Below are 14,984 nucleotides of genomic sequence, written 5' to 3'. Positions count from 1 at the left end.
CCTATATTAAACGGTCAATTAATGTTTATTTACTTTTTCTCCTTTTATCATTTTTCCTTTTTCCCTCTAGTGTCAGGTGCAACCGAGCTCTACCTAGACAGGATTTAATTCAGTTTTGTTAAATCAGCATATCCTGAATGCTTGCCATCTGCAAGATGATTAGTGGACAATAGGGTTTCAGGGAGAGTGACCTGATAATCTCGCTTAACTGAGGGCTGCCTGTAGACCAAGCACAGAATTGGCGAGCTTCACAGTATGACTGCATTGCGTTTGTCCACATTATGAAGTAGGGTGCATTTGAATCTGATCCCTTGTATTAGGTCCTTGCTGAGGTGCTCCCCTCCCACTGACCAGTTCCCAGATAGAGGGGAGCGTGGAAGAGGATGCTGCTATGCAGAAGAACTGACCCATGGAGTGCTGCAGTTCAGATGGTCCATTCCCTTCCTTTACCTACAGGCAGGCTGTCTTGTTGGAGCTCTGTGGTCCTACTCACTTATTGACAAAAGTAATTAGTCTGTGTGATGAGGTGATAATATGGGCCCAGAAGTCTTCAAATTAATGTGCTTTCTCAACTCTATCATTGCTCATCTGTCCCATCTTTATTTATCCCTTTAATGTTTCTTGTATTGGCAATTCTTAACCTTAATTACAAACAGTACATTGTAAGGGTTTAATAAATGTTTGTCAAAGTCATTAAATGATAGTTTTATGGGTAATATGAGTATTTGGGAGGTATATGGAACCTTCTATAAGTAAGTGTCTTACTCCTTGTAACCTCCCCCTCATCTCCTCTAACAGTTGCCCTGCTCTGAATAACAAATGCACCTGAATACTTCTTTGCTAACGTCAGATGTATATACATCAAGATTTTGCTTCAGGGCCATGTGATAAACACCAGTTATCTTTTAACTGAGGTCTTTCAAGATGGCATTCAAGTGTAACTTCTTCCTTGAAGCCTTTCTTGACAATGTCTTGATCCATTCTCCTCCATCTTGAAGCCAAAGCCACTTTCAGATTCAATCACAAGTCAGAGATACCTTGGCTGCAGAGGTACCCGCTGAGGAGCAAGGGGTCCCAGCCCCACACCAGGTCCTCAGCCCAGGGTTTCAGTGCCGGGGAGAGAAGTCCCCATAACTTCCAGCTGTGAAAACCAGTGAGGATTGCAGCTGAGTGAGACAGAGGTCTGCTGGAGTCCCAGGAGTTCCTCTCAAAGGGCCTGCACAGGGATTTACTCACTAGCAGACTCACTTGCTCTAAGCTCTGATGCTGGGGCAACATCTCAAAAAGCACCATGGACCTACAGAGAGGCGTTGAACTGAGTAGCTTCAGGGGGGTGGGGAGGGCTGGGAGGACAGGTGTCAGGGCAGCTCACTCTTGGGACAGAAGTGCTGGCAGACACCATGATTCCTTTGTTGAGCCCTTTACCCTCCCAACCAGCAGCACTGGTGGGCACCAAATCTGAGCTCTCCATTAACCCAGCTAAAACAGTTTGTCCTGCCCTCATGATTCCCTGAGATCCTGCTGTACCCAATTCAAGGGACCAGCCCAAACCTCTTCCAGTAGCTTTTCTAAACAAACAACCTGTCTCAGCTTATGCTGTGAACTTTTCCAAAATCTCCCAAAGGTTCACAAACCCCAAACAAGCAGTATCTGGTCTCGGCGTGCCCTGAACCTCTTGCTAAGTGGCATCAAGTCCAGTACTAGTGGCAGCTGGTCTTGGTTCATATCTTAGACTCTTCCAGGCACTTCCATGCCCAGAAAAGGCAGCAACCATCTACAGATCATTTGCAGCAACCATTTGCAGCTCCTACCAGGTGCCTCTGGGCTGGGCACAGGCAGTGGCTGAACGTGGCCTGCACCAGAGCCCCTCCCAAGAGGCCCCAGAACCAACATACCAGGTGGCCAGCTTCAGACCACGTCAGAGCACCACCCAACCAGCTCCACAAATGACAGCCAAAGGGCTGACTTGACAAGCACCAGAGCCCTGCTAAAGCGAATCCCACTCTGTGGGCTCAGCCCCTGTGCAACAGCTCCTCCACTGTAATCATGGCCAGTCCTCACAACCAATCAGCCTGATGGTCAATCCCTCCCTTATTGTGCCAACAGCAACCAACTACAGGCTCAATTACAATAGGAGGGCACACACAACATACACAAGGGACGCTCCCAGAACACCTGGTTTAGGTGATCAGGGAGACTGTTGGGCCCTACAGGACACCAACTACATAAGGCTACCCTGCCAAGAATAAGAGATGGAGCAGATCTGCCTAATTGTAAAAACAAACACAGGGAGTCAGCTAAAATGAGGAGGCAAAAAAATGTCCCGAATGAAAGAACAAGAAAAAACTCACCAAAAATAACTAAATTAAATGGAGACAAGCAATCCAACAGAGTTCAAAATACTGGTTATAAGGGTGCTCAATTAACTTAGGGGAAGAGTAGATGATCTCAGGGATAACTTCAACAATGAAATAGGAAACATAAAAATGGAGATAGAAAACATAAAAAAGAACCAGTCAGAAATAAAGAATACAATAACTGAAATGAAGAATACATTAAAGGGAATCAACTGTAGATTAGATGAAGCGGAAGATTAAATCAGCGATTTGGAAGACAAGGTAGTAGAAAACAATCAGAACAATAAAAAGAAAAAAAAAATTTAATGAGGATAGCTTAAGGGGCCTCTGACACAACATCAAGCATAGCAACATTCAAATCACAGAGGTACCAAAAGGAGATGAGAGAACAAAGAATTGAAAACTGTTTTGAAGAAATAATGACTGAAAACTTCCTTAACCTGGCAGAGGAAATGGACATAAAAGTCAAGGAAGCACAGAGAATCCCAAACAAGAAGAACCCAAAGAGGCCCACACCAAGACACATCATAATTAAAATGCCAAAGGTTAAAGACAAAGAGTGAATCTTAAAAGCAGCAAGAGAAAACAGTTACCTATAAGGGATCTACCATAAGACTATTAGCTGATTTCTCAGCAAAAACTTTGCAGGCCAGAAGGGATTGGCATGAAATATTCAGTGAAGAAAAGCAAGGGCCTACAACCAAGATTATTCTATCCAAACAAGATATCATTTAGAATTGAAGAGATGAAAAGCTTCCCAGACAAGAAAAAAAATACAGGAGTTTATCACCACCAAGCTGGTATTACAAGAAATGTTAAAGGGACTTCTTTAAGAGGAAGAAGAAGAAGAAAAAGACAAAAAATGCAAACAATAAGGTGGCAATAACTACATATCTATTGCTAATTATTTTAAATGTAAATGGATTAAAAATACCAATCAAAAGATAGAGCAGCTGAAAGGATAAGAAAACAAGATCCATACAAGGTATGATCAAAAGATAGGGTGAGTGTTTAAATAAAAAAAAATTACAGTAAAAGACACATTGTCATAACTCCCCATAAAATCTTCCCCCTCACTTCGAACACACTTATCCCATCGTTCTTGCCACTTTCTGAAGCAGTTCTGGAAGTCCTTTTTCGTGAGTGTCTTTACTTCATTCTCCGTCATGACAACTCTCTGTGTCACACATCGCTTCTGTTACGGCAATTTCTGTCAAATAAAAACATTATGTAGTGTCCTCATCCACCTTATTCACCGGATCTGGCACCATTAGACTTTTGGCTCTTCCACAAAGTCAAAATGACCATGAAAGGTAAACATTTTGAATTGATTCAGGACATTGAGGCAGCCATGACAGCACAACTAAAAACATTCATGAAAAACTTCCAGAACTGCATCAGAAAGTGAGAAGAATGATGGGATAAGTATGTTCAAAGTAAGGGGGAATATTTTGAGGGGGGATTAATAGCAATGTGTCTTTTACTGTAATTAAAAATTTTAAATTTAAACATTCATTGTATTTTTTTTATCACACCTTGTACATTATGCCTACAAGAGACCCAGTTCAGTTCAAAAGAGACACACAGACTGAAAGTAAAGGGATGGAAAAAATGTTCATGCAAATGGGAAAAAAAGCTGGGGAACCAATGTTTACATAAAAAAAAAATAGACTTTAAAACAAAGGCTATAACAAGAGACAAAGAAGGATATTTCATAATGATAAAGGGATCAACCAACAAGAGGATATAACCCTTATAAATGTTTATATACCCAAAATAGGAGTATTTAAACACATAAAGCAAATATTAACTGACATAAAGGGAGATACTGACAGTAATACAGTCATAGTAGGAGACATCAAGAATAGACTTTAGGTGTCCTTTAGGGGCCAGTGATGTCATTTCCCTGGTCACCTGAGTCAGGTGCTCAAAGGATGTCCCTTGTGTGTCTTGTATGTAACCTTCTGTTGTAACTGAGCCTTGATTTCTGTTGGCATATCAGTTGGAGGGATGGATCCTCAGGCTGATTGGTTGTGAGGACTGGCCATAATTATCTCCACTGACTTTAAGGGATAGATCTCCCAGATATATATATATATATGTATATGTATGTATTGTAAACAAGGAAACAGTGGCCTTAAATGACACTTTAGATCAGATGGCTTTAACTGATATTTTGGAGCATTTCACAGAACAGCAGAATATATATTCTTTTCAATGGGACATTTTAACAAATAGACTACATGTTAGGCCATAAAACAAGTCTCAATAAATATAAGTAGTTTGAAATCATACCAAGCATCTTCTTTGACCACAATGATATGAAACCAGAGATCAATTACAAGAAAAACAACTGAAAAACACACAAATACATGGAGGCTAAATAACATGCTACTAAACAATGAATGGGTTAACAATAAGGTCAAGGAAGAAATCAAGATAACTTGAGACAAACAAAAACAAAAGCACAATGACCCCAAATCTGTGGAACAAAGCCAAAGCAGCCCTAGTGGGAAATTCATAGCAATACAGGCCTGCCTCAAGAAGCAAAAAAAATCTCAAAGAAAAAAAGCTAACCCTACACACCTGAAGGAACTAGAAAAAAATAGCTAACAAAGCCCAAAGTGAGTTGAAAAAAGAAAATAATGAAGATCAGAGCAGAAATAAACAAAATAAAGTGTAGAAAAACAATACAAAAGATCAATGAAACCAAGAGCTGTTTCTTTGAAAAGACAAACAAAATGGATAAACCTTTAAAATTTACAACAACAAAAACAGCAACAACAACAAAAAAACAAACAAACAAAAAACAAGCAAAGAGAGAGAGGGCCAAAATAAATAAAATCAAAAATGAAAGAGGAGAAGTGACAACTGACACCACAGAAATACAAAGGATTATAAGAAAATACTACAAATAATTTTATGCCAACAAATTGGACAATCTGGAAGAAATGGATAAATTCCTCAAAACAAACGATCTTCTAAGACTGAATCAAGAAAAAACAGAAAATCTGAACAGATTGGTAACTACTAATGAAATCGAATCAGTGATCAAAAAATTTCCAACAAACAAAATCTTGTACCGGATAGCCTCACAGTTGAATTTTGCCAAATATTAAATGAAGAATTAACATCTATCCTTCTCAAACTATTCCAAGAAATTGAAAAGAAGGGAATTCTCCCAATCTCATTTTATGAGGCCAGCATTACCCTGATTCCAAAATCAGACAAAAACAATAAAAAAAATTTACAGGCTAATATCCCTGATAAACATAGATGCAAAAATCCTCAACAAAATATTAGCAAATCAAATTCAGCAATGCATTAAGAAGATCATACATCCTGATCGAGTGGGATTTATTCCTGGTATGTAAATTTGGTTCAATATCTGTAAATCAATTAACATGATACACCACAAACAAAATGAAGGATAAAAATCAAATAATCATATCAATAGATACAGAAAAAGCACTTGACAAAATCCAGCATCCATTTATAATACAAACTCTTAGCAAAGTGAGAATAGAGGCAACATACCTCAACATAATAAAGGCCATACATGAGAAACCCACAGCTAACATCATACTCAATGGTGAAGAGCTAAAAGTGTTTTTCTTAAGATCAGGAACAAGACAAAGATGCTCACTTTCAGCACTTTTATTCAACATAGTATTGGAAGTCCTAGCCACAGCAATCAGTCAAGAAAAAGAAATAAAAAATATTCAAATTGGAAAGGAAGAAGTAAAACTGTCATTATTTGCAGATGACATGATACTATATGTAGAGAATACTAAAGATTCCACCAAAAAAAACAATTAGACCTGATAAATGAATGCAGTAAAGTAGCAGGATACAAAATTAATACTCAGAAATTTGCATTTTGTACACAAATAACTATTAGAGAAATTAAGAAAACAATCTCATTTACAGTTGTATAAAAAAAATGAAATAACCTAGGAATAAATTTAACCAAGGAGTTATAAGACGTGTATGCAGAAAATCACAAGACAGTGAAGAAAGAAATTGAAGAAGATACAAATAAATGGAAATATGTACTGCGGTCATTGATAGGAAAAATTAACATCATTTGAAAGTCCATACTATCCAAAACAATCTATAGATTCAGGGAAATCCCTGCCAAAATACCAATGCCATTTTTCACAGAACCAGAACAAATAATCCTAAAATTGGAATATGGATTCCAAATTCTAAAATATGGAACCACAAAATGACTTGGATAGCCCAAGCAATCTTGAGAAAGAAGAAAAAAGTTGGAGGTATCGTTTTACCTGATATCAAACAGTACTACAATGCTGTAGTAATCAAAACAGCTTGGTACTGGCATAACAACAGACACATAGATCAAAGGAACAAGATAGAGAGGTCAGAAATACTTCCATGCCTATGTGGTCAACTAATCTATGACAAAGGAGGCAGGAATATACTGTGGGATAAAGACAGTCTCTTCAGTAAATGGTGTTGGGAAAACTGGACAGAGATGCAAAAGAATGAAATTCGATCACTTCCTTATACATATACAAGAATAAACTCAAACCAGATTAAAGACTTAAATATAATACTTGAAACCATAAAACTCTTAGAAGAAAACTTAGGCAGTAAACTCTTTGACATTGCTCTTAGTTACATATATATACATATGTGTATATATATATATATATATATATATATATATATATTCACACATATATATATTCCATTATATATATATATATATACTCTTAATTTTATATATATATATATATATGATGGAATGATGGAAATGAATATATATGTATATATGTACATATACACATTTACATACATATACACATACACACACATATATATATATGTCTCCTTAGGCAAGGGACTCAAAAGAAAAAAAATAAATGAGGGTAATCAAACTGAAGAGTCTTGGCACAGTGAAGGAAACCATTAACAAAATGAAAAGACATCCTACTGAATGGGAGAAGATATTTGCCAATGATGTATCCAATAAGGGGTTAACATCCAATATTTGTAAAGATGCCATATAACTTAAGACCAAAGAGACAAACAATCCAAATAAAAAAGAGACAGAGGACCAGAATAGACATTTCTCCAAAGAGGACTTACAGTTTTGTCAACAGTCATATGAAAAGATGTTCAACATCACTAATCATCAAGGAAATGCAAATAAAACCAACAATGAGATGTCACCTCACATCTGTCAGAATGGCTTTCATCAATAAATCAACAAGCAACAAGTGTTGGTGAGGATATGGAGAAAAGGGAACCCTCATGCAATGTTGGTGGGAATGCAGACTGGTGCAGCCACTATGGAAAACAGTATGGAGAATCCTCAAAAAGTTAAAAATAGAACTACCATATGACCCAGCAATTCCACTTCTGGGTATTCATTCGAAGAAGTCCAAAACACTAATTCTAAGATACTTATGCATCCCTGTGTTTGTTGCAACATTATTTACAATTGTTAACATATGGAAGCCACTTATGCGTTCATCGAAAGATGATTGGATAAAGAAGTGGTACGTATATTCAGTGGAATATTACTTGGCCATAAAAAAGAATGAAATCTTGCCATTTAAGACAGCATAGATGGACCTAGAGGGTATTATGCTAAGTGAAATAAGTCAGATAGAGAAAGGCAAATACCATATGATCTCACTTATATGTGGAATCTAAAAACAAAATAAATCAACAAACAAAGCGGAAAGAAACTCATAGATACAGGGAATATTTTGATGGTTGCAAGATGGGAGGCATGTTGGGGGATAGATGAAAAAGAAGGGATTAAGAAGTACAAATTGCAGTATAAAAACAGTCACAGGGGTGTAAAGTCAATAACATTATAATACCTATGTCTGGTGTCAGATTGGTAGTAGACTTATCATGGTGATCACTTTGTAAGTTATATAAATGTCTAATCACTATGTTGTATACTTGAAACTAATATAATATTTTATATTAACTATAATTGAAAAATAATTATATATAAAAAGTCAATTGATGCACACTATTTATTGACTAATAATCCATTCATTCCCACCCCAAAATTGAAATGACATTTTTTATGAACTAAATTTTGTAAATATATACATGAGTTTGTTTCTGTATTTTGTAGTAGATTTTCTTGGTCTCTTTGCTTATGTCTCAGTCAATATCACATTTCTTTGTTTACTATAGCTTTATTATGTTTTGGTATTTACAAGGAATCAATTGTTTTTTAGTTATCTGTCTTCTACTAGATATTTGATGGATAAGATTGAGTCATATTTGTCTTTAAACGTCAAAGACCTTTTGCATAGTTTGCATTAATGTGTGTTGAATGATGGCAATAAATAAGCCCAGAAACTATTGGTGCTATTGGTGGTACACTTTGCATTCTCAAGGTCTCAAAGATCATGGTGAAAGTATCAACTTTCTCAGTTTTTACTCCTCTTCCTATTTGTAGCTCAGTACTTCAATGAGTTATTTCACAGGACTCTTACTATTATTACTTAATTTATTTTTAAGTAGATAATACTTCCACAGTACACAAAACCAAAAAGGCACAAAAGTCAAACATTAAGTGTCCTCTCAGTTCTTAAGAGGCAATTATACTACCAATTTCTCCTTTAACCTTCCAGAATGGCAGCATACCATCCACTCTGTTTTGCATCTCGCTATTTTTGTTTAACAATATATTTGGAGATTAGTCCATATCAGTACATATGATGCTGTTTCATGAGATGGTTGTGCCATTTTATTTAGCCAAGATGGCAATTCAATAGTAAGTACCCTTTATATGTATAATATTTTCAAATATCTAGAATAAAACTTCTGCACATGAAATTGGTGGTCAAAGGGTATTTGACTTTTCAGCTTTGTGTTATATCATTAAGTTGCCCTCCAAAAAATATCTCGAAATTTCATGAATGAAGACCTTGATGGCACTTGCCACCAGGCTTGAGACTTGCTTAGACAGGCATTGAGTAACCTGGGGACGCCACGGAGCCTCCAGCTGGGACCCTGACAGCCAGCGGAACTCTGTGTGTGCATGGGTGTGCGTGCGTGAGCGTGCAAGTGTGCGTGTGCACAGGGGTGGATGTGTATTTGATGGACACATGGTAAGAAACATAAGGAAAGACTCTTAGTATGTTAGCTGTAATAATGAGTGGACGTGTTAGTGCTTTGAATAAAGCTCCTTTGACTTTATTATTCAATAGAAACTGGCAGTAAATAATAGGTTTAATTTCACAGTCCTGATGCTGCTGATCAAAGCACAGAGCATTTCTTAAGATCCTCAATTATTATCCTTCACAGCAGGAGCATGAAAGGAATTTGGTTTTATAAATTACTAATGGGAACACTAACCTCTGATTGGGCCCTGGGCTGATTCATAGGTAAGGAGGCTGGGAGTCACATCTTGAAACTGGAAAACGTCTCCCAGATTGGGCAGGGCAGCATTTCCTCCAGCTTCCAATCCTGTGCCTACCTGGAGTCAGCTGGAATAAGTGGACCAGCCCGGGTTAGACAGCCTCTCCTTTTCCTTGTTGGCAATGGTTCATGATGTTTCGCTGGAAGAGATTGTTTCTCAGCGGGAAAAGAGCATTGCTACTTTTGCTGCGCCCTCTTAGTGAGCTGGTGCTGGGTTTACACTCTGTACCTCCCCTCCCCACCCATCTCATTTCCATCTGGTAAGTCATATTTTCCTCCCTTCTCTCCACGCCTGCCCCCACTGTTTGTTTTGGGGGGATTTTCTCTTTCATTGTGTGTTTTCCTCCAGGCAAATGGAAAGAAAACAAAACACCAAACTTTCATCCCCTCTTTTTACATGACAAGGACAGAAACAAGATGGATCTTACCTTCTGCCTTTCTTTCTTTCTGCCCTAGACTCTCATCCCCTATTTTTGAAGCTTCTCATGATTTCTGGTCGCCTGCAGTGTGAGAGGAGGAGGTTGTTCCACCCTGTTTGACTGGCTTTCCCTCCTCTGGCACATCCTCCCAGCCCAACACCACTCTTAGCGTTGCCATAGTTGAAGGATGGATGACGGCCTGCCAGTCTCTATTGGCTTTTCCTTGAGACCCTTGTGTCTCCCTCACGTTACCTTTCAGCGCCTGCTTCACCTGTCACATCAAGTATAAGGGCTCAGAACAGCTAATTAGTACAGACAAAGAAAACACCTTAAATAAATCATTGACCAATATCATCATACTTTGTAACAAAATTTTATTAGGATTAAATCAAATTAAGAAAGTTCATGCTTCGCCATTTGCCATATTTACCTGGAATGACCAGATTATATTTAGCTGAATACAAAGCAGTTTGTGCCCCTAGATCCTGCTGTTTGGAAACCAAGAAAATTGATATGTGTAGCAGTGTGCCCGACACCACCATGGTTAACGTTTAAGGCCTAACAACTGGTCAGCAAAGCATATGTCACTTCCAAGCTCTGGGTCCCAGGAAGACGTCATTCCCTACCTCCCTGAAGCAGACTCCTAATGGCCTGGGCATGTGGAGCTTGCTTCTTGGAGTCTAATGTCACCTCTGTATTTTAGGAGAAGCTAGGCTTGAGGTATCTGTATAGCTTGAAGGCACTGGTCATGCAGCTGCATTAAAAGCTATTGTGTTGGTCTCTCTGTCTTGGGTCATGGGTCATGTCTTGTAAGGGGAGTCAATGATGACATGGTCCATGTCGTCAGCTCTGCTGCTCCCACTCCTGCTCCTGTGCTGCTAACCAGCCGCGAGTGGAATCGGAGGACACGTTAGGGCTCCTGCACTGTCTCCTGCCATGTAGAGAGCAATCTATGCTGTGGAATCTCATTACCCAGCATGAAGAGGGGACCCACTAATGACCCCAAAAAAGACTCAAATGCAAGCAAGGACAAGGACGTCTCATTCTTCAGGTGAAACATGATATGGGGAAAAGAAACCAGCTTTCCCTGGAAAGGGGTCCTACCAAGTTGGGAAGCAAAGTTGCATTTAGTGCAGGGTACACCCAACTGTAACCAACCCCTTCATTCAATAGGAGAAGCAGCTTGGAAAGGATGCTAATGAGAAGAGTGGGTTTCCCTGTGGCATAGGTTCGGTGAGGCTGTCAGCAGTGGTATCGAGCACTGATCTGGGCTCAGCAAATAGCCCAGTAAGTGCACATAGGAGTCTAGGTCCTAAAAATGTAAACCTTATCACTTACTAAATAAGTGGGCATTCCCTTCAGCTTAGGAGCAATATGTTCTGCTCGGAAACTCTTTTTCTTGTTTAGACTCTTCCCTAATGATGTGAATAAAATCCAAAAATTTAAGTGAAACGCCCAGAGTGCTGCATGCAGAGAATAAACACCCTGCAGACACAGAGCACGTGTCTCTGTGTCTACAGCAGCTGGACTCCTGACTTCCTCCCCTCTCCACCTTTTCCACCCTGCCCAATTCATTAATAAGAATGGCTGCTGTCAAAACTTAAATTCAGTTGCATAATATAGAGGGATGATAATAAATTCTCATTTTTTCAGGCACCAGAGGATACATATGACAAGGTTTTGATTCTCTCTAATTTATGCTCTTAATATATTTTCCAGCCTCTGCTCTGAATTGCCTTGCCAGTTTGGCTTGTATTCCTCAGTGAGCCCTTTATTACTTGTGATTACATCTGCACTCCTCATGCCCATTAATTCAGCCGGGATTGACCTGGAGTATGCTCAAGCTTGAGTTCATAGCTTCCCAGGCCAAGGTCCCCCTCATAAATGTTTTCCTTCTTTGGAGTCTGGGGTGAAGCTTTCTTGTCCAGATCCAGCCTTGCAGGAGGACTGGAGGGTGAAGTGGCTTGTTCCTCGTAATTCATGGCCAGTTCGTCTTGATTTACGATGCATTCCACATCATCCTCCTTTAGCTGTTCCTAGAATTTGAGGGAGGTCAGGAGGGGGGGTTGTGGGGGGTGAGGGGAGAGAGAGAGAGAGAGAGAGAGAGAGAGAGAGAGAGAGAGAGAGAGAGAGAGAGAGGTGTCACTTCATGATAAAGGCAGAAATTGTTCACAGCCCTGCAGTGTAAGAAAATTGGGTGTTCGTTGGCCTTTTGAAACTGCCGTGTCTTGCCTTGGCTGAGCTTTCTGCTACAGCAGACATGGCCTTTTCCATCTCTGTGGGTGTGGTGATGAATTTCTGTGAGTCGCACTGAAGACTTGGTGCCATAACACAGCCGTAAGGGGTCTCTAGGCCGAAGATAAGGCTCTGTAGAGAGTACCTGCTAACTGAGTGCTCCTGGAGTTAAGGGAGTTAAAATGAAACTCAGTGGGTTTCTTGAATTAGTATCTAATGGGGTTGAGAGGATGTAGGAGTTAGCAGGATCCTGTGACATCAGAGAACGGAATGATTCTCAGTGTTGGTTTTGGTACATGGTAATGCTGGTTTTAGGCTATCACAAAATTCTCAAAACACAGGTTTCCGTTGTGTTTTAGAAGTGTATCCTCACAGCATGTTTCTTGGGATGAGTGTCACGGGCTAAAAAGGGTTGGAAGCCACTGTAGTGGAGGATGGTGGAAACTAACTAGCTCTGGTCAGTAGAGTTTTCTTCAGATAGAGGTTCCTTTGAAGGAAAGAATTACCATCTCAACCCTTCTTCCACCGGCTTTGGGAAAGCCATGAAAATTCCCTGTAGCATGAGCCCCGGCTGGGTCACCTCAGGCTAGTGGTTTCCAATGTTAGCTTATACAGGAATCACTTGGAGGCTTCTGAGAACACAGATGCTGGGCCCCAAACTCAGAGTGTCCGAGGTGGAACCTGACCATTTGCATTTTCAGCAAGTTCCTAAGTGCTGCTGAGGCTGCGGTCTGGGGACCAGGCCTTGGGAACCACTGCCTTAGGCTCTTATGCCCTGAGCACACGTGAAATGTGTTTTTCTGTTTGTGCAAGGGGGCCAGCTGGACAACCTGGAAGGGCGCCTCCAAGTCTAAGATTCTGCTCCTTTGCAATCCCTGCCACTCTTGTTTGCTATTAATAATTCTAATTGCTTTTCAGCACTTTATTTCCCACTCCCATGAGCTACAAAGCACAGGCTCAATGTTTAAAACCTCTAAACACAGCAGTTTGTGAGGACACAGTACTTTTACATTTTCTAAACTCATTTTATGGTTAAAAATATTGGGAATGACAAAAAATAGCATTTTTAAAAGAAGAATGAGTCCACATCAACAACAACTGAAAAGAGAAGAGAAAAGCTTCTTGGCGCAGTGAAGTTTCAAAATGCTTCCTCCACTAGCCAGGAAGGAATAGCCCCGAGCTTCCTGGGCTCAGCACTCAGCACGCGAGTGCCACTCGGGACATGTACTCACCCCATAGGCCTGAGGGCTGGTGAGCAGCCTGGAAATTGGACCACACCATTCGGGCAACGTTGTGGTCAGCGGAGGACCAGAGTGGGTTAAAATTGGTTTCAGGTATCTGTGAGGTCTGTTAAGGAATACTTGCCAAAAGGGAGTTAGGATTCAGTTTCTCACACAGCACAAACCTTTGCACACAGCCAAAAAGACCATTATGTTCACTTTAAATCCCCCACTCCCTCATGCAGGAGGCCATTTGTCCTGCAAATTGCTGTTTATAATCGTTGCTCCACACACTTTTCCAGCCCTCCTGGTAGACTTTAATCGTGAAGAAATGGCGACTGGACCAGCCAGCAGCAGAGCGGTGTAAAACGTTCCTCTCCTCCTCCTCCCCTCTCCCACTCAGTGTCTTATCTGCTTAGAGAAGGCATTCTTAAGAATTATCTTAAATGGTAGCATAAAGGATCATGTTTTCTTAAAACTGCACACACAGTGTAAACTACCAGTAATTTTCACAAAGAAGCAAGAGGTATTTCATGAAATGTTCATTCATTTTAGAGCTGGGTAGTGAACATACTGTTTTCCAAAATACTTTATTTTCAGTATTCAACATAATCACTTCATACTTCATTTATCAATGCATTTCCATACAAAATTGCGTAAATAAGCTGGTACCAGGTTTGTTCTATTGTCTAGCACCTGTCTTTCTCATCGCTTCACGACTAAGTGCTCTAACAAGTTAAAAAGAAACCTGTTTCATCTAAAGCCATTGTGCTTCTCTCCAATCTGTCAATAATGTGATCCTCTGGTTGCCTTATCAGTATTATTAGTTTTTTGCTGAAAGAAAAGTAATCTAATCATTCCATCATTCTATCAGAAACAACTTTTGAGCTTTATATTATTCCCTCTGCTGGAGAGTATTTCACCTCATCCACTTCCTGGAAAGCGTTAGTAAATAGGGAAAGGGCAGGAATGGAAAACAGTTAACAGAGGTTGGTTTGTGAAGATCACAGTCACCAGGTATGCAGGATGTGAGAAGATCTCGGAGAGCACTCTACTGGAGTCCACCCTTAGCTGGACAACCCCTCCTGTCATTCCCGTGATACCCTGAGTGAGGGGACAGAGGGAAGAAGCAGCCAATAGGGGCCAGGAACATGGTTGCCTCCGGCTTCCAATCATTCGCCACCAACGTGGTGACGAGGCAGGGCGTGCTCATGAACACAGCCTAGTTATGGTGCAGGAGAGTGACTCCAACGATGCCTGGGAGGGCCTGTAATTCCAACTGCAGATGGAAAGCTTGATGGCTCCTTGCAGATGGGCAGCTGTTCAGTTCAGGA

At 40.0% G+C, this 14,984-nt stretch overlaps 1 protein-coding gene across 1 annotated transcript in view; it reads right to left on the bottom strand.

Annotated features, from left to right (window-relative positions):
- Positions 1-10,552: 10,552 nt before the first annotated feature.
- Positions 10,553-14,984, bottom strand: part of SLC9A9 (solute carrier family 9 member A9) — a 572,969-nt gene continuing 568,537 nt past the window's right edge. The window contains exons 15-16 of the mRNA XM_074334001.2: positions 13,663-13,768; positions 10,553-12,231 (exon numbers count right to left, since the gene is read on the bottom strand). Of these exons, the coding sequence (XP_074190102.2) occupies positions 12,004-12,231; positions 13,663-13,768 (334 nt within the window). The 3' untranslated portion in view covers positions 10,553-12,003. The remainder of the gene's footprint in view (positions 12,232-13,662; positions 13,769-14,984) is intronic.

Source organism: Rhinolophus sinicus, chromosome 17 (assembly GCF_057876585.1).
Source record: "Rhinolophus sinicus isolate RSI-liver-muscle chromosome 17, RSI-T2T, whole genome shotgun sequence".
Classification (NCBI taxonomy): domain Eukaryota; kingdom Metazoa; phylum Chordata; class Mammalia; order Chiroptera; family Rhinolophidae; genus Rhinolophus; species Rhinolophus sinicus.
Note: the sequence above shows the minus strand (reverse complement) of the source record. Positions and strands in the feature narration are given on the sequence as shown.